Source organism: Sylvia atricapilla, chromosome 8, assembly GCF_009819655.1.
Source record: "Sylvia atricapilla isolate bSylAtr1 chromosome 8, bSylAtr1.pri, whole genome shotgun sequence".
Lineage (NCBI taxonomy): Eukaryota > Metazoa > Chordata > Aves > Passeriformes > Sylviidae > Sylvia > Sylvia atricapilla.
The window spans coordinates 25415352-25438129 of NC_089147.1; the positions used below are offsets into that span (position 1 = coordinate 25415352).

A 22778-nucleotide genomic window follows, 5' to 3' on the forward strand; every position below is an offset into this window, starting at 1 on the left:
TGACTAGATAGCAAATAACATCAAAATGCATTAAATATACTGACATCTTCATTAGTGGGCAGACAGATGTTCTATAGCAGATCATTGGGACAGGATAAACTCCCACTGGCATGCTGCTCTGTGGGATTGTCTGTTTAGTGCTATGTGCTTCTTAAGTAATCGTGAAGAATCAAATTGAAATACTTTTAAAATTGTATTTAAAAAAATGCAGAAATGTTGTGGAATGCCCTTCAAATAGTTTTTATAAGGGATTGACTTATGGGGAGGAAGGTCCCATTACTATTGTCTAAAATACAGGCAATATTTGTTTTATTTGAGCAATAGTGCTACTAGCTAAGTTTGAGAATGTGCTTGTTTAGTACATCTAATTAAATTTCTTTTTCTTTTTTAATTTTAGCTAGCTGGAGTGGCCTTCCTTGCAGCTGGTCTGTGGGCATGGAGTGAAAAGGTAAGGATAGAAATGACTGGTCTTACTTCAGTGGCTGCCCACTCCTGTTCCAGTAAAACTACTTCCTCAGGAAGCGGCAAAAGTTAAATGTCACATCTGAGCTCAGGAGCATGTTCAAATAACCTAAACTGAATTAACTTCTTGTCCTTGATCAGGAGTTAAGCTGTGGCCTTTGATATTCAGAGATTTTTTATGAACTTGTAAGAACAGGGAGAATTTAGCCTTTATGAACAGGTTCTCTTTCAAAAGTATGTTTTCTAAAATCCATATTTGTCTACCCACCTTCTTTTATTACAAACAAATATTTGTGAATGGTATGAGATGTCTTTATATTTAAAAAAGCACCACAAAATCTAAATGTGCATCTTTGAAATAAAAAAAGAAAGATGCTCTCAGTCTGTTGGCCATCTGTTTATTGTCCACTTTATTCCCCATGGAGTGCTTAAGTGATTGTATTTCCATGTAGAGGAACAAAACTGGGGAACATGATGTAGCTGAATAACTCTTATTTTTAGTAAAGGTTTCTTGTAGCTAAGAAGCTTCCTCAGCTGAAGGAAGTTACATACACATATGCCCAGAGCTCTCCTGTTACAAGGGAATAAAATGATACAGGCATGGAAATGAATGGTCCCCGCATCAAGGGGCTGTAAAGGTTTAGTGAGTTCAAGTAGTAGGAGGAAGTGACCATGACTAGATTCACTGAGCTGCATCTCAGTCAGGAGTGGGAGGCAGGTGCCCTCGCTGTTGTGTTGTGCCACTAAGTAGTAAGACTTCAATTACCATCATACGTTCACTTTTCCTTAACTGAAGTGGTTACACACAGCAGCTATCCACATGCAGAGTGATTCTGAGATTGCTCTGCTTTTGGGAAGTGAATTTTATGGTGATTTTAATTCTGAGGTATTTCTTCTCCTCCCTGCTCCCTGTGTGCTTGTGCACATTCTCATAACTAGATTAGTGCTGTCATGGCTATATAGTAAGCAACCTATCTCGACACACAACAACAAAATAGGAGGCAAATGCATTTACGAAAGAATTTTCTTTGCAGCCCTTTAAGGAGAGTGTTAAACTCGCCTTGGATTTATGCTCTCTAATGCTCATTCTTCTGTTTTGTAGACCAGCACGTGGCATCTGTGTGGTTGGAGACTAATATCTCCATTTGCCAACTTGGCTTTATGTTACACTGAAGTTACTAAAAAGGGCAAAGGCAGACTCCTTCTGTCTTTATTTTTTAAACTTTGCCTGAGCTCTTTCTGCTCTCTGTGCTATCTTGCAATTGTGCTTCAAAGCCTTTCCTGTGGTTTTGAGCTTCTGAATAGCTCATAAAATCTGTTCGTTATTTTTTATGTCAGTTGTTCTCTGCTGTGTTTTCAGTCTTTCAGAGGAGTGCCGTTCTTCAGCCAATAGTGCCTGTGTTTTCCAGATAAACATCTTGGTGAACAATAGATGGGAAGTAAGAGCAAAACACTGCAGAAACCGTGCTGCAGTGGTAAACCCAAAGATAAACTACAGGTGGTGGAAGAGTTCTGAACATCCTGTCTCTTACCACAACATGAAGTACATCAGCTCACTTTAATTTCTCTAATTTTCTCTTTTCTTTGTGGATTAGGACTACACTGCAGATTAATTCCTCAGCAGTCTTTTTCTCTGGCTGTAAATCCTGTGCTTCTCTTTTGGCTGATCACATATTGAAATGAGACTGCTGGTTTGTGAGAAATGTTGAAAATACTATATGGAAAGATGTTACCATCCTGACTCCTGTTATAAAACATTAAGATGCAATCTCTCTAACTGATGTACCTAATTGGCCTACCCTTATGATTTTGTTACTGGCTTTAGTTATTCTGAACAGTTGTGTAAAAGCTTGCATAAAATTTTAGGAGTCAGTATCTGTCAAACAAAAGATACTGCAAAAGTCACAAAGGGTGAATTATTGTAAAGTGTTGGTATAAAAAAGGTGAATAACCCTGAGCCCCCTTATCAGGAAAACAGATTTTTTTATTAGGGTGGTTTCAAGGAGGACACAAAGGAAGATTGGGAAACTAGAGGCTAGTCAGCCTAACTTCATTCTAGCGAGTTGATGGCTAATAACAAATGGAGAGGGAAGAGTCGGTTTTCCAGTCAAGACTGTTGCTTAGAGGGACTTCAGGGGCATGGAGAAATAAGTCACTGTTCTGTGTGAGTTTTGTTACAGAATGTCTGACACTGACTGCAGGTATCAGGCTGCACTCCTGTGCAGCTGAGGACATCTGTTGTAAAGGGCAGCCTGTTTGTACCAGGTGCAGATGGCACAGGCAGGAGTGTCTAGCAGAATGGGTGTGGTGGGTTGAGAGTTTTCTGAATTAATTCCCTTGTTTCCTTCCTTCAGGATTTTTGACTTAACATCTTCTCTTAGGCAAAATCCCATAATCTTCTTTTTAAAAGAGCATGTTGTAAGCATTAAGTGTGAACATGAAGAAAGTGGTGTGAACCAGTGACATCTGAGGTTGAATAATAAAGCCCAGTTCCTGCCAACTTCTATTTGTAACAATGCTTTGATCAGAGGAAGTTGTCTTCCCAAAAGTGTTGCGTGAGCAAGCGAGATTGTCTGGAAACAAAAAGCTTTGAGTTTGGGTGTGGGAAGGAGATGGCTGGCAATAGTTATGGATGTTTCAGCATCCTGGTCACACAGTGTTTGGTTTCACAGCATGTTGATTGTACAAGGATCCTGCTTTAGTTTGATCTTGACATGTGTTTCTTGATTGTGGGGTCTGAGCCAGGGTTTGATTAGGTGGGACTCTCATAATTAACCAGGTAGACCAAGTTTGTTAGTTAGCTGTGAGGTTAACAGTTTTTAGGAATGAAAATGCATGACTGCTAACACATTATCTACAAACTTGGACTATTTTCTAATAGACTGTTTCAGCTGTTAGTCACCAGCTGTTGCAAGGCAATTCTGAGTTCTGCAGTTCAATTATTTTTTTTTTTTCTTTTCATCCTGTCAGCCAGTTTTGATAAAAGCAGCTCTGTCTTGCTGTTGCCACATTAACAGCTCTGACACAATCTGTTATGGAACATGCTATGAAAGAAGATGGAGTCCTGTGGATCACTGTAGTACTGTTAATCCGTATCTGCAGCTGATGGAGTTTCTCTGAGGGCATATTTTCTTCTAATGCTGTGTTTTGAAGATTTTATTTTTGTTAAGTAAGCAGCAGAATAAAAAGCGATAGGGGTTTTCCACACTGTTGTCCTTTGCACTTAACTCTAGAACAGGTACCTGGGTAGAAAGATGGGAATTTGCATTTTATTGAAGGAATTAGGCAGCTTATTGCAAATCTCTCTGATAATTTTCTCTTACACTAAACATGGTTAGCTTGAAAATCTACTTTATAAAGAAAAAAAATAGTCAACATGTGATGATGGTTTTTGTTATTTGTTTCAAAAGTGAAAATACTTCCTTATTAAAATGTTCTTTGTATTGTTGTTGGTTGTATGATGAACACTCAGACTACTGCAGAGCTGCCTGGATGTCCTTACAAATCATTCTCATGAAGAGTTCCTGTTGTTGGTCCCTTCTGTCTTCTGCATGTTCCATCTTGTTCTTGGACATCACATAAGAGTCCCGTTACGTGTATTTGATGGAATTGTAGTGGTAGCTGGTGTAATAACTTTTTAAAACCTAATTTAGAAAGCATAAGGAAGGTTTTCACTGTGTTAGCATTACATTCACATAGATTTAGCAATCTAGGCAGACAGGCTTCATAGCAAAGATTATTGTCAAGGTAAGTGGTTTCTGGATTGGTTAACAAGAAAATCTTACTTCTATGTTGGGCAAGTTGCAAATACAGAGAAAACTCCTTTTGGTGTAAGAATTTTTATCAGGTGTGAAAGCGTAGTCTAAACACTATGCTTTTATATTTCTGAAAGAGTTTGGAGGAGCTCTACTAAGACTCTTTGGCACTAGAAGGGTTGTAACTAAAACAAAAGGAAAAATCTGCTCCTTTGAAAACCAAACCAAGGTTATTTCTCTTTAAAATGTCCTCTATAAGGTGCTTTGTCCTTAGAATGTCTTTCCCTTTCCCCCACTTAATTTTTCCCATCCTAATGTTTTTCTTAACTTACTCTTTAGATCATGATATTGGAGTGCTGTTCTGATTGATGCATTTCAAGTTGATACAAAAGATCAATCCTTTTGCCTTGAAACTAAATGAAAATTTAGTGATAGAATTGAGCTTTTGGCACCATCTTGTGGAATTCTGTTTGGCAAATAGACCTAGGAGGATGTCATCTGAGAAACTGACTTACTAAAAGAATTGCTAGCTATAACTTTAATACTTCTGCTGGGCTGAAAAAAACTGGTAATGTCAATGACCATTTTACAACATGACTGTTTTTGTTGGTGTCACTGTTGTCAAGTTCAAGGGTTTGCCACCAGTTCATTTGGAATCATGTGGAAGTCATCCATAAGGAGTGCTGAATGAATAAGAACATGCTCACAGTGGTCACATTCTGTTCTGTGTTTTTCTTTCAGGGTGTATTGTCTGATCTGACAAAGGTGACTGGTCTTCACGGTCTGGACCCAGTGGTGCTTGTCTTAGTGGTGGGAATAGTGATGTTTACTTTGGGATTTGCTGGTTGTGTGGGAGCACTGAGAGAAAACATCTGCCTGCTGAAGTTCGTAAGTAACATCATTATATGAGGGAATATTTATATTCCATTATATGTGTGAAACCTGCAAATGATGGACTGGGAGCAAACCCCGATAATTAATGATAGAATTTGGTTTGTGACAAAGTATGTGGTAAACTTGCTGCCTTGACAAACCTCTGAGTAATGGTATTGAAAGCAGGGGTGGTTCCAGCTAACATATTTTCCTCTCTGTGGCAAGTGTTCTTCCTTGCCTTTGAGAATTTGTTCTGCTCTGCAGTGATGTTACAGTAGGTATATCAGAATCTAACATTGTGATGTTATGGAACATGCTTAGTCAGGAATTACTGAGACAGTATAGTACAGTGGAACAAAGTAACTTAAAAACTGTAAAGTTTCTTGTAAATGTTTGCAGTACTTTGGGACTTCAGTGACTCATGCAAAATTTCTTAAATGGTTGTTTTTATACTGAGACATCTTCTTTGCTTTAGATCTGAAAACGGCTAAGCTGGCTGAAAAATTGAGAAAAAATTAGAAGAAATTCAAGAGGATTGTTAAATATCCAAGAGGATATTACTATCAAGACTTCTTTAGCCTTGTGTTTTACAAACTCATTTACAGTTGTTTTCACTGCTGTGCATGATGACTGTGTCTGTTGCTTTTTACTGTCAAGTTCAGGTGGCAAAAACAAAAGGATAACTCTGCCTCATGGGGTTTCCTTTACCTTGTATTCTTACTGTGCTCAGTGTCTGTACTCGACCAAAATTTGAACCCAATTCATTGTCTGTTCCTGGTGGCATGTATTCAAAATGAATTAATATTTTCCGATTTAAGACTTTTGTTTTTTACAGTTCTGTGGAACAATTGTGTTTATATTCCTGTTGGAGCTGGCAGTAGCAGTTATGGCTTTCCTGTTCCAAGACTGGGTGAGGGACAGGGTAAAAGAATTCTTTGAGAATAACATTAAATCCTACCGAGATGACATTGACCTCCAGAACATCATTGATTCACTACAGAGAATTGTAAGTTCATATCTTGTCACTTCTTTGATGCCTTCTAGGAGAAATATAGATTTTAAAGTTTTCATTTTTTATAAAATTGTAGTGTTTTGTAGCTAGTACTGTGTTACGGATGTGCTGGTTCTCTTCCTTCTGTATTGAAAGGAGCAAAGAGGGAAGATATACTGAGATCCAGGCTTGTTCTGATGTTCATTGTGGAAGTTCTCTCAGGCATGCATCTATCTTTGACTTTCTCATTTGCTCCCTAAGAAAAAACTTTCTCTTTTAAGAGATTTGCAATGGAACTGATTGTATTTGACAATTGCATCTAAAGTGGTAATTTTTATGATTTTTCTTGACATGCTGACACCTGTTTCCAGGAGCACTGTTCCAAATGTATTGCTCTGATTTCATAGAGCCCTGTGCTAACAGGTCCACTCAATTCTTTTTTTCTCTGCTTTTGTCATTGATTCTGCGCAGACTTAAGGATGGTGAAGATTTGTAAGCAAACAGTTACTGTTTGGAGGTATTTTGGGGATAGTTTATCCACTGAACAAACTTCTGGAATTAATTTATCTATTGCAGAACCATTGCTGTGGTGCCCAGGGTCCAGAAGACTGGGATTTTAACATATACTTTGACTGCAAGAGTGAAAGCAAAAGTCGTGAGAAATGTGGAGTTCCTTTTTCCTGTTGTATACCTGATCCTGCTGTAAGTTGTTTCCTAGCTTTGTTTTTGCTCTGAGGTTGTAAAATTATGACAGGAAGTACTTCCTGAATAAGATGTTGAAGGACTTTGAGGTGTCCTAAGTTACCAAAAATTACTCTTACACAGACAGGCTTTCTTTTGTGTTTCTGTTGCATTCTTTTGGAGTCTAAATGTGGCATCCTCTTAGCTGAAAATGTATTGTCACCGGGAGGGAATTCAAGCTATTTTAGCATGGTTTGCATATGAAGCACTAGTGGTTGGCATATTTTTTTATTCCCAGTGTGTTGTTTCCTTGGACCTCTGGCCTTTGTTCCTGGTTTGTAAGGAGCTGAGAGCTCTAAGCAGCATGTTTGCCCCGGTTGGATTTAATGTTTCACCACCCCTCTGCCAGACAGGCAGGAGTAGCTCCACTTGCTGTTGGTTTGTCAGTAAAGTACTCATATATGAAGTTTAAAGCTTCTGAGTCAGTCCTTGGTTTTGGCAAGGTTTAGGTGCTTATTGTTTGTTTTACTAAACTTTATGAAACTCTGGTGAGCCTTACAGCAGATGCCAAAATGTGGAGGTAGGAGTTAACATATAGTGCTTGATGCTATTAGTGGGAGTACTTATGGCTCAAAATCCATCCAGCAATCCTTGTGCTGAGAGAGGGCCACTGGTAAGTTTTATTTAATACCTGGTAGGCTTCTGATTGTGTTGGGAATCAGCCAAGGAAAGCTTTTGTCAGGGACAAATTCCATGCACAGATTCCCCAGTAATTATTTTCTAGTTCAGTTTGGAGCAGTACTGTTTAACTGCACATTTTTCTGGTGCTGTATTTAAGGAGATAAAAGGATGCTTAAATCTGTTTGATGTGAGATTCTATTGTTAATATTTCAATATAAATTACTTACTAATATTTCAATATGACTTTCTATGCATTTTGTAAATGGAGACATCTTCCTTGTGTGTTCCCAGTGCAGTTTTCACGTTAAGAAGTTGAATGCCAAGCGATAGAAGCAGCTGAGGTTTCTGGTACAGGATATCATCTTGCTAGCACACACCTTTCCTTTGTCAGAATTTTGTTGTATTCTAATAGGACTTTGCTTATTTTTGCAAAAGAACTGTTTAAAATAGTTGTCTCTAACAATTCTGATATGTTTATGATATTAAAGATAGAAAAACTCACTGTGAACAGAAGTGAGTAGAAATCAATTGATTTGTTTATTTAAAATCTCTTTTGCTTTGCAGCAAAAAGTTGTGAATACACAGTGTGGCTATGATATCAGAAAGAAGGTAAGGTGCTGCCTGTCATGTTCTGTGCCTGCATGGACAAAACTGTTCAGGTGGTGGGATTGCTGACAGGTGTGTCAGCTCCAAAATCTGATGACTGATACATCATTGTACAGGTAGAGCAAGGTGGACATTGTCCTTTGTTTAAAGTGAGCTTCTGCTGTGAGAGGGTAGAGAAAACAGGTGGGAATGGGTGAGGGGAAAGGTGTAGGCTTGATTTCAGTGTGCATTTCAATTGCCAGTTGTAATCTGACTGCTCATCTATTGCCTGCTAATTTGACCATCTATCATCTGTTAATTTGATGGTGTTTCTAATAACAGGATTTTCAGGAAGATACAAACATCAATGTCTGACATTCCCCAGTTCAGATGTATATTTTTAAAATGTGGTTAGAACTTCACTGCAGCTTTATTGCAAAATGACAAAACACTAGCTTAGCTAGATCATGTGATTGATCTTACAATAAACTTGAGCATAAAATTAATATTCTTATTCTTCTTTTCTACATTCAGAGCAAAAGTCAATGGGATGATCAGATTTTTGTCAAAGGATGCATTCATGCACTTGAAGCTTGGCTACCCAGAAATATCTACATTGTTGCGGGTGTCTTCATAGCTATCTCACTGCTCCAGGTTAGTTGTTAGTGTTATGATTCTTTGAAAAAAATTTCATGTTTGCAGATAAAAACCTGCTGAAGGTAAAAGTAGTTATGGATAGAGGTAAAATAAGTATTTTGAATGTGGGTTTTTTAGGTATGATAAGAGGATGGCCTTTATAGTAAAGGGGAGTTTGTACCTGTTGCACAAAGTAATGAGCCATTCTAAAAATACAGTGCAGTAGTAATAGTCCGTGATAATTTGGATATATATTGTAACATTTAGTGATGTATAATACATGATTTTTATTTAAAATATTTCTTGTGTTTCACTGTCATAAAGGAGGATCTGCTGTCTGCTCCAGCAGATCTGAGCTCCAGCCTTCTATCACAAACCTGAAATGACTTAAGATGCAACTTTGTCCTTCATGCTAAGGTTACCTCAGCCTGCTGTAAGTGGGTGCAGCATACTGCTGAAGAAGGTTGGGAATGTAAGACCAGGGAAAATAGGTGAACAGGTTGCAAATGTCATGTTAGCAGAACCAGATGAAAGACTTGCTGTGATTTCTATTACTTCATCAGTGCCTGGTACATCAAAGAGAGATGGAATTCTCAATGATTGCTGCTTTCAGGGTGGATCCTGCTTTCATTGTGGCAGTTGTTTACACTGTGTTAATTTTAATTTCTATGCTATGAAATTCCTTCATTTCAGTGGGAAATAATAAACTTGTAAATCTGCTACAGAACGTATTTTCCATGTAACTGGCAATAATTGAGTATTGAGTGGTAGCAAAAGCACCTTTCTCCAGCCCTGGTAATACTGCCCTCTGTAGCTTAGTGTTTGATATGTTTTTATCACCATCTGGTGATAGTGCTTCCATGGGTTTGAGAAATGCTGTGCTGAGAACAGCAGCTCTTGCTAGGAAGATGGTCAAGACACAAAGTTTAATCTTTTGGCAGTGTGTTGATTGACAGTGTTATTCTTTATTCATGTCTCAAGGCTCTGTGAAATCACTTCCAGTTACTTGTATTTTCCAACTGGATCTTTCTTGTGCGTTAAGCTGTTTAACTGTGAGACTGAGAACTAGACATAACCTCACTACACTTAAATGAAATATTTTAGCTTTCTAGAACTTCACCCTAGTTTTACATTATTTCTTAGAATGTTGTAGGAAATTTGCTGTGTTACCAATGTATCCTCAATTTTCAAGGAAGATTTCCCTGACAACTGTCATGAATGTTAAAATTTCAAATTTTAAATGTCTCTGAACAATCTAGGACTACTCTAACTACTGTCTGTGACAAGAATTTCATTTTAGTCCAGGTGATTGTACATTCTGGCTGTGTTTAAAAAAATTGATCTGAAAACTCACTGGGTTGTTATTCAAAGTTGTGGAATGAATGAAAGTGCCTGGTTTGTAGCTTTAGCACTAGGTAAGCACGGGTGTTTATGATGCTCAAACTTGGCTAAGTGGATTTCCTCTAAGGCATCTGGAAGCTCATTATTTTGAATGCTGCTGAGGTTTTACATGAAAGCATCTTTCTCTTGAGTTTTATTACCTGCCAGATTCTGTTGCCTTTATTACTTTTTAGTAATGGATGTGTTTTGATGGGTAATCTTGGCTATGAAATATCTGAACCTGCCAACAAACATCTTGCACACTGGTACATTACAAGTGTTTTATCTCACAATTGGTATGTTTTTTATCTTTTTAGATTTTTGGGATTTTCCTAGCCAGGACGTTGATTTCTGATATTGAAGCTGTAAAGGCAAGTAATGCCTTCTGAATATGGAAGCAGATGCATGTTGCAAGACAGTGGATGTTCAGATTATTGATTGGACACCAAGGCGAGAGAAACACACGGACTGTTGTTAAAAGCCTTATGTGGATTTTTTCCCCCTGCTCATGCTTTTTGTTAGAAGCTGTTACAAAAAAAAAAAAATCACCAAACATGTGCTGTCTGCCTTTTTTCTAACAACTCAGTGCACCAGCATTGATCTCTGAGGAAGAAATGAAATTTCCCAGGATATCAGCAGAGTAGATTTTAAAGGCTGTAGTAGGGAGACATGAAACTGCTGTAAACCCTTTCCTTGAAGGACTGCTAAGAAGATTGTTTGGTCTTCACTCCTGTCATCTGTCTTAAAATGTCATCTTTTCAAATGTTGCATGCTGATTTCTTCAGAACCTTGCAATCATAATAATCTCTCCAGTAGACTTATCCAGTTATTTTTGGCAACATATCCAGCAACCATAATTGGAAATCGGGAAGAAAAAAAATCACAAGCTGTCTAGATTTTTAATTGATTTTGTTATGCAAAAAAACTCCAGGTTGTGCAAACCCCATGCTGTTTTGAAAAATGCAAACCAATTCCCAGGATGTCAAAAATTTGATTATCAGTAGCATTAAGCTTTACAAATCTCTATTTCAGGCAAGAGGGTGTAAAGCCCTGATGCTGTTTCCTGTCTGAGAAAAATGTAAATATTCTTTATTTATAGAAGAAAAACCTCTTTTAAAATGCTTATCCTTTCAATGATCAGTAATATCTTTAAGAAGTGCTGTCTGCATTACACTTCAGAATGCAGCTTGTTTCAGTAGGTAGCAAGCATGCTGTGCTAGCTGTTGATGGCTTTTGTTACTCCGTCAGTTTCTCTCAACTGCTTTGTTGATCTTCACAAATCTTAACAGCCACTAGCAGGACTGATGAAAGGCTTAGAAATTCAGTCTTAACACTTACTGAAATATGTTTCTAAATAAGGAAGTACAGATTTAGGAAAAGATTAGGGCAATTGAATTTTTAAGTCTTGTCTGAAACTATTGAGCCATCAGTTCTACTTGGTTCATGGTTCAAATGTGAACCAAAATACAACGAACCAGAATGACGACTTCAATCATTTTCTACATGAAGCTGAACTAGTCTTACTCATGTCAGGGTTTTTATTTTAATCAAGAGAAAATAAACTCTTCTTCCAGTCCTCCCTTTGTGAGGGGTTAATAAATGGATCTATAGTTTGGTAGAAGGTTCAGTCTCTTCTGTAAGACTTTGGTGTTGTATCCTTGGCTTTAAGGTAAAAGTATGTGGCTGAAAAGTTCTTGGAAGTAGCTGTAGCTGTCAGTTTAACTGTGGGCCATATAAGTAACATCGTTTACTGCTTCTAGTAACACCAGGTTTTTCAGGGAGAGCAGGTTTGTTTACAGTGCCTAACACAGTGTAAATTTTAGAAAAGTATCTATTTTTATAATGATATTTTACTATATGTAGTGTGCCTGAAGGATTTAATACTTGTATTTCTAAAGTATAAAGGCTTTCTTTGGAAGCCAGGCTTTTAAATATAGTATGTCCTTTTTTCTATTATGCATTTATCAACAGACATTTCACTGGCAAAAGTTGATCAGCAGTAAGAATCTGTGTCTGGTTCATTGTCCAGACATCCTTCTGGCTTGTAATCTGTGAAGCACTTCAGACAGTGCTGATGTGTACTTCAGCTTCCATAGTTCTTTTTCTGGCCAGTGATTGAGACACAACAGGAAAAGGAAGCTCGTCTAAGGATGGCTGATTTCCTTAGAGTAGCAGAGAATAGTCTGCTATTAACTCATCTGAAAACCTGAGTAAAATGGCTAGAAGTACACTGTGGCTTTTTAAACTTTGGTGTACAATAAGAAAACAATAGCAGTAGATCACTGAGAGGAGAGCAAGAGGCATTTCTTCTGTAAAGCCGTGAATTTGAGGGGTATTACTTTTGTTGAATCTGAACCATTTGGAGCAGCCAGGAATGTGTGATTGTACTATGACTTGGCAAGCAGCCGAGCAACGGCCAGCAAACTTTGCTTTAAATTTTGGTGCTTGAGATTTTGCAACACCTCATCAACCAACTTACTTGGTTATGTGTGATAATCTAATAGAGGTAAAACTGGAGAGGGGAGCTTTCTATTTGGAACTTGTTAGTCATAAAACTTTGCATTGAAAACGCCAGCTAGGGAGTTTATTTCCCTTTACCAGTTTTTGACACAGCCAGCTCCTAATGCTAGGAAGGAATTCCAGCAGTTTGGTGAAAATCATTGTGGTGTCAAAGATGGCTGTGGACTTCATGCACTGAAATTAGCTGCTGACAAGAGCCAGCATTACAGATTAGGATCAAGGGTCTGCAAATCTTGCCAAGTTACCTGAAGACAAATGAATACTTTTTTTTTTTTTTTTTTTTTTAGTACTCTTCGTATGCAAACCAGAATTTAACTGAAGTATTATCTTTCCACAGTTTGTTCTTAATGGCTTTGTCCATATTAACACAAGCCTTTGTATCAGTGTTTCAGTTATTTGGAACTGAATTTCAAAGTTCAACTTATTTGAGGATCTTTAAATTCATGGAGTGATTTTTCTTTTTATGCCATTGTGGATAAATGTCTCTGTGCTTATTCAGTATGATTTTTAAAATCCTGGGGCTCTAGGTTATTTGGCCCTTGTATGTTCTGAAGTACGCCCATACATGGCTAGTGTAATTTCAGACCTGTAATGGCAATACTTTCTGCTTAGTTTTATTTAGCACCTTCTCTGTGGACCTGCAGTGACTTCATGGCCAAAGATTTAGGTTATGATCTAAAAAAAGTCTTGTCAGCAAAAGCAGGTGGGTGTGAGCCTGCCTCTAAAGCCTCAAAGGAAAAGTAATTCAGTGGTCTCACGGAGAGGTTTCATACATGGTTGATGTTGAGATTCAGCGGTTGCATTTGGAACAACTTCACAAACACTACAGTGGAACCAGGGTTTTTCATGAAGAGTCAAATGAGGTCAGACTTGAAGAACCGGACTGAGAGAAGCAAACTTCAGTGTGATCGCTTTTTATTTCTCAGAAATGAGCACAATTTATTTCCGTTAAGCAATGTACGTATTTGTCAGTCTGTCTGACAGTGCAACTGCCTCTTTTTGTTGATATGACTGCATTCGGACACGGTTTCCCTGTACATGAAGAGGAAGATGAGTATAAGCACTGGAAAAAGTGCAGTGACCAAAGGACCTTGGGTTGCCTCATGAAAACCTGAATGTTTCTTCCCAAGAGGTCTTTAGCTTTGGTGACCTCATGCGGTGCCATGTGGAAGACTTGGGCTTACAGTCCATGGAGCTTAATGTGCCCATTGGTTTATGTGTAGAATTGCCTTGGGTTTTGTCTCCCCGTTCCATCCTTCCCTCTTTCTTCCCCTTACTGCCTGTATATTGTCACGCAGCTTGAACATTGTTCAGCCACTGGAAGGGCGGCTCCTGTCTCTTCTTCTGAGGTGGCTTTGCTGAGTGACTTTCAATATATTTTTTTCTCAAGCCTTAAATTTGATGAAATAAAATTTAATGTTTTCTACTCCTGGAGTTTGATTCCTGAGATTTGTTGCTTCCAGTCACTAATATTTCACTCTCAAAGGTTTGGGCTAGCTACTGAGACTGCAGTTTGTGGAACACTCAGAAATGGTGAAGTCCAGGGGTGCTTGTTTTTTGTATTTTGCTGAAGCTAATTCTTGATATTTTTTCTTTCCAGTTTGGGCTTTTGAATAATGGATAAGACTGATGCTTTTCTCTGCATTGTTAATGGAAAGCCATGAACAAACGAAGAGCTGTAGAGTGGTGTAAAGTAACTTAAATATCTGAACATCTAAAAAAGTTAAAGTGCTGTTTTTCTTTTCTCTTGTTATGTGGTCAAAACTTGTTTGTGTAACTCAACAAGTGACACTTCTCTGGGGTGACTTTATAAAATTCCCTTTCTCAAGACTACTCCTGACAGTGATATTTGGTGATGAGTGTAGTGGGCTAAGTAGTGCTACTGGGTTTTGCAAGTGGCAAAGCTTTTGCAGGAACAAAGTTATCATGTTTGTTGGCAGACATAAGCCAGTTATGCTCAAATTGAGAACATGAGTCCTTGTTGTCTTCTAAATACAGTCTACTTTAAAATAGGTTTCTGAAGATCAGTGCTTGTGTATTTTTTTTTCTCCATAGTTTTTCTGCTGGCTAAAAAACCAGTAATTGCTCCCAAGCCTTTCAATCTCCACCACTTCAGGGTTTTCAATTTGATCTCCTAGGTCTTGACAACATGACTCTACAAGTACTTTCAACTGTTTAAAAAAATTCCTGTAAGAACAAGCTGGGAAATAGAATCCTTCTCGTGACCTTTTTAAATACAAAAGGATTCCACAGAAATGTTCAGAGACATTTGTTTTACTTTTTTTTTTCATGATCTAAAGTTAAATCCAGGTTCTGTTATGGGTGATAATGGAATGCTGGCTGCCTCCACATCGTCACCCCTGCCTGCTTGTAGTTCCTGACTGGCTTTATTTCTGTGTCTTGTCCAGGCTCTGTGTATTCACTGACTGCAGTTTCTTGTAAACTTTACTTCCGCAGAGCCTCATTCCACTACGTGTGACTCTGAAATCAGGACAAGACTGTAGCCTCAAGTATTTAGGAATATAACTCTTGACAGGAGCAGGTAGAGTTTCAGAGATGAGCTTTAAAGCTGGAGATTGAAGGGGGAGTTTAGTGTAAAGATACTTGTGGTTTTAATGTGTTCATGTAACAGCTGGGCTCACGGTGTGAGTCACAATGTGCAGATGTTGAACTGGCGGCAGTTAGCCCTTTGCATTAAGCTACAGCTTTAATCTAACTCATGTTTCAGGTTGCATGATAAAAGCTTAAGACTTTTATGTAATTATTTAAAAGTCCCATTGATACAAGAAAAATTGCAAATGTGTATCCTAATCTCACAAAACCAAGCAGCTGAAGAATGTATGACGTGTGGTAATTGCCTGATGTTTCTCCTGTGTTGTTTTTTTAACACCATTTTCTTGACAGGACTTTTTCCTGCTGCTGTGTGTTAGTGGCTCAGTGAAGAGCAGCAGTGATGCTAGTGTCAGGGCAAAGAGATGTGCTAATGAGGGGGTTTTTATACACAGCTTGCAAGGCAGGAGCTGCCCCTGGGCTTGAGCGGTGTTGGTTGTGCAGCAGCATGACAAATGCAAGGGTTGCAAAGGTGGTGTCTGCCTCAGCATCGAGGCTGCCTTGCCCTGTGGGAGGAGGGAGGTTAGTGGGGTGCCTCTCCTCTCAAAACCTGTAAGGTTGTGATGGCTTCCTTAACCACATTTGCATTGCTGTGACTGCAGAGTTGCTCAAGGGTGTCTTGGATCTTGTCCTCTTCTATTTCCTGTCTCAGATCACCTGAATGGGAGATGAAATTATGACTTTTAGTTACCTGCCATGGCGTAGTTGTTCCCAACAATTGCTATAAGATAAAAGTTTGGGGGTACTTGCTCTTCATAATAAGCTGCTGATTGGACAAATAAAGGTTTTTTTCTTTCTGTTTGACTTCCAAGAACTTACTAACAGAAATTAGCGCAAATTTTGAAATTCTAATTCAGAACAATTTCTGTCACTTTTTTGCCTGTATGCTTTTTGCTACAATTCCATATTAGTAAGACTCAACTCTTAGCCTTACAGTTAATCTATAAAATGCTAAGTACATACACCTCTGGAAGAAGGTCTTATAGATGATATCTGTTATGTCAGTGCTTCATAGTAGCACTGAAAAGGAGTAGCACTGAAAGCTGCAAGTTCTTTATCCCTATTGCAATATGTGTGTGGCTACAGGGATAAAACAGAGTATACTGCAAAATCCAGCTTGACTATCAGTACAGGGTGGCTCCAGGATTTGAAAGGCAGCTCAGGATTTGTGAGCCATCCTAGCCCAAGTACAGTTGTTTGCAATTTACGTAATTTTTGTGTTAAGAGGTGAGAAAATGCCATGAGATCTTTGGACTCCATTTAGTGCTACACATCCAGGACAGTCCCATCCTGCTTAAAGCATTTTAAGTCTTCCCTGACTGTGGAGTGAAACTGAAGTCATGCCCTTCATGTGCTTCACTGAAAGTCACTGTGTGAAGGCAGCATTGCTAAAATGGCTGCTCTGTCTCAGCTTCTGGTTTGCCCACAGCACAGGCAGAACAAACGTATGTGTGAATGTGGTACAGATGGCTGCTTTGGACACAAAAATGCTCTGGGACTGCCAGGCATTTGTCCATGGTGAAGTTGGACAAAGATGCCTTTACTCCAAGACACTAATTTTGCTATTTTGGGACTTGGTTATGACACACTTGGTTTGATCACTGGAATAAAGCCTTCCTCTCTTTTTTATTTTATTCAACTGATGGTTTAGTCAGCTTTTCATAGAGAAGGAAACTATTTGGCTATATTTTTTTGGTGATCAATACAGAATGAACCTCCACTATCCTTTACTCATTCACTGGAGCATTGCAGGCAGCATATTTTGAAGACAAGAAGCCACTTGTCTTCATCACAAATATCCATCTTTCATCACAGACAGCTTAAAATGAAGTTACCTGAATTAAGAAGTTGGCACAAAAGGCCCATTGAATTGTATTTCACCTCAGGACTTGTATTATCATCTTGTAGAAGTTTGTGCAAGCTTTGAACTAGCTGTGATTCTTTAAAAGACTCCTCAAGGGTTTCTGAAAAATAAGCAAACAAATAGTAACACTGAGCTGTTACCTGAATGGAAATTAGGAAGTGTGTATGCTTGCTTTTTAAAATAAAATTCTGGACTCGCTTTTTTTCAGACTGGGTATACAGGGTTGTCTTGAGCATCTGTCTTCTGCACTGAAGAATTTCTGTGCTCTTTTCTGTACAGAATTTCTTCACTGGCCTTAATCTTGAAGACAGGACCAGTCTACTTATTGACTGTATATTGTTAACCTCGTAGTAAATTAAAACCTGCAGTGTTGGGTGCTAGAAAAGTTGATTCCCATTAGTTGCCCAAATGAGTTTGAGAGTTGTAATGGTAGACAAGCAGTAAAATGGGCTGTTCAGTCTTACTGGATGGTATAGGGAATTGCAATTTTCAAGTTTTTCTTTTCGATCTACCTTTTGATGTACATAGGTTTATGTGGTTTATTGTAATATATTGAGATGTATTTTCAAGTTATACAATAAAAATCTGAAAAAAAATGTACCTAACTGCAAATTAGCTCAGGAAAAGTAGTTTGAACCTTTACAACTTTCTTACTTGCTTCATTTGCACCCTCTATAATGCCTTTTTATTTGTGCTTCTGCTTTATTCTTTCCTCATGTGTGTCTGAAGATTATTTCTGCTACTTATAGTCCTCTGACCATTTGAGTATATAATTTGTCCTTCATTTAGCCTTTATCAGCTTTTTTTATCCTCCATCACCTTCACTTTTTAGTGTCATATTATGTTACTCAAATAGTGCCTGTCCACACAGCATGATAATTTGACTCTCTCCTAAATTAAAAAAAGTCAGGCCGTTCCCAAAGCTTATTGATTTTATGATCTGAATGGTGACAACCTTTTTTTCATGCTGAAGAGCTAAATCTCGACAAGAAACGTGCTTTTCTGTACATGTTACCTAGAATTAACAGCATGACAATGTTTTTTAATCATTGAGGATTTTGCACAGATGAATGCTTTTAGGAGGAAAATACCTAAATCAATGGCAGACGCTATTGCCAAGGCTGTCAGAGCCTCGTTCTGCATGGCAGCCTGTTCACTTGTTGTCATGGAAACCAGATGCTTCACTCCTTGGGCTGCCTGAATGGCTTTGACCACTTCCTGTGAAAGCAAAGGTAAAACAGATGGAACTGTGATGTAGGAATACAGTACAAGGAAGAGGGAAAGGAGATTGCACTCTACAGCTTCTGAATAGAGGGAAATTATTTGCTGCAGTGCAAACTGACAGTATTCAGAGACTAGAGATAACATGGCTTTTGGCACTGCTCATACATGGCTGCTTGGGGCTGGTCTAATGTACCTGGAATATCCATACTTAGAATTAACTGTAGATGAATCTTGTTAAGATAATTTTTTTTTCTTGTTTCAATTTGTCCTTATTCCACTCTTTATTTCAAGCCATCAAACTAGCAAGGGTTAGTTTTGCTTTATCAAAGTCTGTGCAGAGAGTACCTACTATTTTGGTCATTACCTCATAGTAAAGCATGGCTGGAATGCCTGTGTGTAATGGCACAATTTACAAAAACCAAAGGCTGTTCAAAAATGCCAGCACATAAAGATTATGCCAGATGCATCCATCATGGATAAGTGGGCTCTTTGGAGCTTCCAGAGGACTGACATTTAAGACAGCTCTGGGATATTTTTACCATTTTATTTTGAATTTTGAAGCATATTTATTGCCATAGGAAAGCTTTACCTGCTTACCATTTGTCAAGCAGGGCCAGTGTCCACAGGTGACAGTAAGAGACCACGGTGCTATTTTCTCTGAGGTGTCTGTGCTTATGGAATGCACAAGGTTCCCCTTACTGGCATTGAGGCAGACCAGATGGGTTTTCACAGTGAACCTTCATGGCTTTCATTGTGAAGCTGTATGTGCCTTTTAGTCCCTAGCTTTGTGTACAGGCTTTAAAAATCTTTGAGAAGGGTGAAGTAGAATTCCATGAGAGCAGCAGTTCTCGTACCTGGGATCTGTTGTGGTGCAGGATGGATGCCAGCAGCCGGTTTGCCTCCCCGCAGATGCCGCTGGGCTCACTCACACTGCACCACTGCACCAGCCTGTGGAGCAGCACGGGGTCTTGGCCCAGGATTTCAGCTGCATCAGCTGAAGAGAAAAGCGACACCAAGAGGCATTCAAAATCAGACCCCTCAGCCTGTCTGTCACAGGAATGTGAAAGTAACTGGGGCCATGGGCCTGGCTCAGCAACCTTGAAGGACTCCAATTGAATCATTTAGCTTTTAAAAGGTCTTGGATATATTTACCAAAGGAGTCGTGCAGGGGAAGGACAAAATAAGCTGCTTCAATAGACCTATCCTTTTAAAGAGGTTGCTGAAGTAGAGCTTAAAATAAGCAGCTTTCTTTCTTGGAAAACAAATATTCTGTTGTGATACTTGACATGGCCCGTCCCTTTCCTACTTGGCTTTTGGCACTTGCACTTTGAGCCCTGCAGAATGTGATTGTGGGCTCTTGGGAGCCTGTTTGTGCTGTTTCAGGGGTAATTCATTACTGTTGGTAGTGTGGGCAGCCAAGTCTTAGTACAGAATGGCAGCATGTCAGTAATTGGATGACATGAGTTTTAAGAATGTGTGTTGAACCATGTATAAGGCATTATCAGAAATTCCCCTTAATGTGGAAGAGCCATTTAATTTGCCTTCCTGTGTTTCTCACTAGATGACTTTTCCTAGGAAGTGGAACTCTAGTTATGTGAACATCTGTAACAGAAGGGATAGGTTTGATAGGGGCATCACCCAGCTCCTGTTCCTTTCTCTGTGTGGTGCATTTCTTTTGAGATACACTGGAAGAATCAGATGGAGCATGCACCAGAAGGTTAGTGCCAATAAACCACCTGACTTCTCTGGATATTTTCCAGAAGCTGTAAGTTTCTGTCTGTTTCGGGGGAGGGGAAGTGCACACACTTGCTTTTTGATTTGTCCAGTATGCTAAGGAAAAATCAACAGGTCAAAACCCACAAGGAATCACCTCTGAGCTTATGGCCTAGCTGACATACTTTGTTTTGAGATCACAGTTACTGGGCATTGCACAGCTACCTGTGTGTTACCTCCTGTAACACAAGACTCTCTTTTCTAGTCAGATGTTCCTTGTTAATCTGCAGAGATCACAGTAATCCAGTTTAATACAGAAAGTTGAAGTAAGCTGCTGGAGGGTGGAACCAGTTTAAGAGATTTGTTGCAAAGGCAACAGTTGGACAGGCACTAGAACTCTTGAGATAAAACCCAGTTAGTTTTTCTTAACAGGAAGACCTTTTAACTTACAATTTATTCAAATTTATCATTTTATAAGTTTGAACTTTGTGCTGAAAGTCTTTTGGCTACTGACGTGCACAAATTACTCTACTCCTCTGACGCCAAACGGTGGAAGAACCAGGAGTGAACATCTCTTTGGAGTAATGAAGCTGACAGATCTGCCTGCAGTTTTCTGTGGTTAGGAAGAAACCTGCCCCTTCTAGTCTGTAAGCCTCAGCATGCCTGCTGATGGTCAGAGTAATGAATTTATAACACAGTTAACTAATTTACTGTGGACTTCTTAGTAGATGTGTGTTCATAAGAGTTTCAGGCTGAGTTAATTAAGGGCAGTGTTAGCTGATGGATAAACAGAATAGAAGGTAATTAATTATAAGTGGGAGAATTGTTTGTTCGTAGGTGGGAATGGATAAACATTGAGTCTCCTAAAAATTTTATTTCACTTTGCATTTTGATAATTATGTTGCTTCAGATTCAGAAGTTGTACATTGTGCCAAATTCCAACTTCAATGAAATAAAACAAGATAATTTAGTGTTTGATAATTTATATCTATGTTACTGTGATGTCTCAGTTTTAAATGTTAAGTGCCCTGTCACAATTGAGATATAACTTTAGAGCAATGACCGTACAATGATTTCTTCAAAGCCTCAGAACCAAGAAGGTGCTAGGTTTCTATGTGTCTTGCAATGTTCATTTCCTACCACAGTGAAAAATGTAAGGGAATGCAGCTTTTCACTGGAGTGGAAGTAGGGCAAATTAATATAAGGACTCAACCTGAATTTTCTATCATGTGTGTTAATTTTATAAAAGATGCAGATAGTTCTCATCTTAAGTGGTGTCTGCAGTAGTGCAATGGAGTGCAGCATGGAAAGTAGCAGAGTGAGCTTATCCTCTATCATATAACCAATGAAGTGATATCTGTAGTTGTCCTATGTCAGTTATCACTTCCCATCACAAAATGGTCGTGACTATTCTGGTTTTAACTTATGTTACTCCTGCACATGAAGGAATCACCACTGATCAGTGCTCTAGAGCAGCTGCCCTGGCAATGCAAAGGACAGTACCAAACCACATAATGCTTGTTTTTGTGTCACGGTCTGGTAAGAGCTAAGGAAGCCTAAGAATAAATTAAGATATTGAAGTATATGTTAATATAATTCCGACATTGTGGATGTTTCTCAAAATGCAACGATGTGCACTGAAAGATTATTGTTGCTTTTGCATACTCCTCTGTGTGTTAAACTGAATGAAGTGCAAGTAGATAATCCAGTACATTAACATGTAAAATAAATGCAACATTTGAGCCACATGAGCAAGATGAAACTGGCAACATGTATAGAAGGACTGGTAGAAATTAATTTCTCCTGCCTTGCTCCACCCCAGATCCCTTTATTCTTTTTATGTTCTCTAGTTCCTTATTGATTTGCTGTCCTGTGATTTGACACTAAAGCCTGGCTCTCTTTCATCATACTCATGCTGTATCTCTGGTGAAAAACATCTTCTTTTTAGGCCTTTGTCCACTCTCACTGACGGCTGTGGATTCGTTCCATGTGGTTTGTTTCTCAACCACCTCTGAGGCCAGTGGGGGCAGTCTGGAAAGCATGCAGCCTCTGGCAATAATCTCTGCTGGAAGCTCTCCAGATTGAGTGGAATTGGGTTAGCAGGACACTTGTTTTGCAGGGTAAGGGAGGAGGGGAGTGCCCAGCTGATCCCAGTGAGGGTTGGCAGGTTCCTACCTTGGCCATCTGCTAACATCCGCAGTGTTCCGAGGAGTTTAAACTGCACAGGAGGACTCTCTGCCCTCAGGAGCGCCTCGATGCGCTCTGCAATGCCTTCCTCCAGCATCTGAACCTTGCTGACAACTAGGAAAAGGAAAAGAGATCTTGATGTGAGGCTCAGTAATGGCACAAGCATCTGAAAATGTAGATAGGATCTAACTGTTGTGAATTGTGTGCTGTGTTAGGCTTCTAGTGGAAAGTCCGCTTGTTAGGGAGCTCAGAAATTAAGTCAGGACTACCTGATTGTTTAGACTTCTCTTTTGGAGTAAAACTTTCATAGGAACTGCTCTTGGGTAGTTTTGGCTACTTCTGATCTTAGCCCTGCCCAGAACGATGTACATAAAACACAGTATTATTGCTTCTCTTCCTTTTTCTAGTTGTAATAGATTATCCATCCACTTGCCCAGTCACTTGAGGAAGCCTGTTCTGTGCTAGCTCATCTTAACTGAACCAGGGGGCAGAAGTGATTTACTCGGCCATATTTCTTGAAAATGGATTTTCTTTTTGTGTTTGAGCTCACTGATCCCCTGTTGTTCATGCCCTTGTTTCTGTGCTTTCCTCTCCTCGTTTTTGTGTCTTTGCTCCA

General features: G+C 39.0%; 2 protein-coding genes across 2 annotated transcripts in view; one reads left to right on the forward strand and one right to left on the reverse strand.

Annotated features, from left to right (window-relative positions):
• Positions 1-13998, forward strand: part of TSPAN14 (tetraspanin 14) — a 34655-nt gene extending 20657 nt beyond the window's left edge. Inside the window, exons 3-9 of the mRNA XM_066324172.1 lie at positions 398-448; positions 4959-5105; positions 5926-6096; positions 6658-6783; positions 8008-8052; positions 8563-8682; positions 10362-13998. Coding sequence (XP_066180269.1) covers positions 398-448; positions 4959-5105; positions 5926-6096; positions 6658-6783; positions 8008-8052; positions 8563-8682; positions 10362-10433 — 732 coding nt within the window. The 3' untranslated portion in view covers positions 10434-13998. The remainder of the gene's footprint in view (positions 1-397; positions 449-4958; positions 5106-5925; positions 6097-6657; positions 6784-8007; positions 8053-8562; positions 8683-10361) is intronic.
• A 1256-nt stretch (positions 13999-15254) lies between these two features.
• LOC136364310 (rap1 GTPase-GDP dissociation stimulator 1-like) overlaps positions 15255-22778 on the reverse strand; it is a 30066-nt gene continuing 22542 nt past the window's right edge. Inside the window, 5 exon segments of the mRNA XM_066324171.1 lie at positions 15255-15831; positions 17010-17138; positions 18130-18256; positions 19117-19256; positions 22151-22276. Coding sequence (XP_066180268.1) covers positions 15698-15831; positions 17010-17138; positions 18130-18256; positions 19117-19256; positions 22151-22276 — 656 coding nt within the window. The 3' untranslated portion in view covers positions 15255-15697.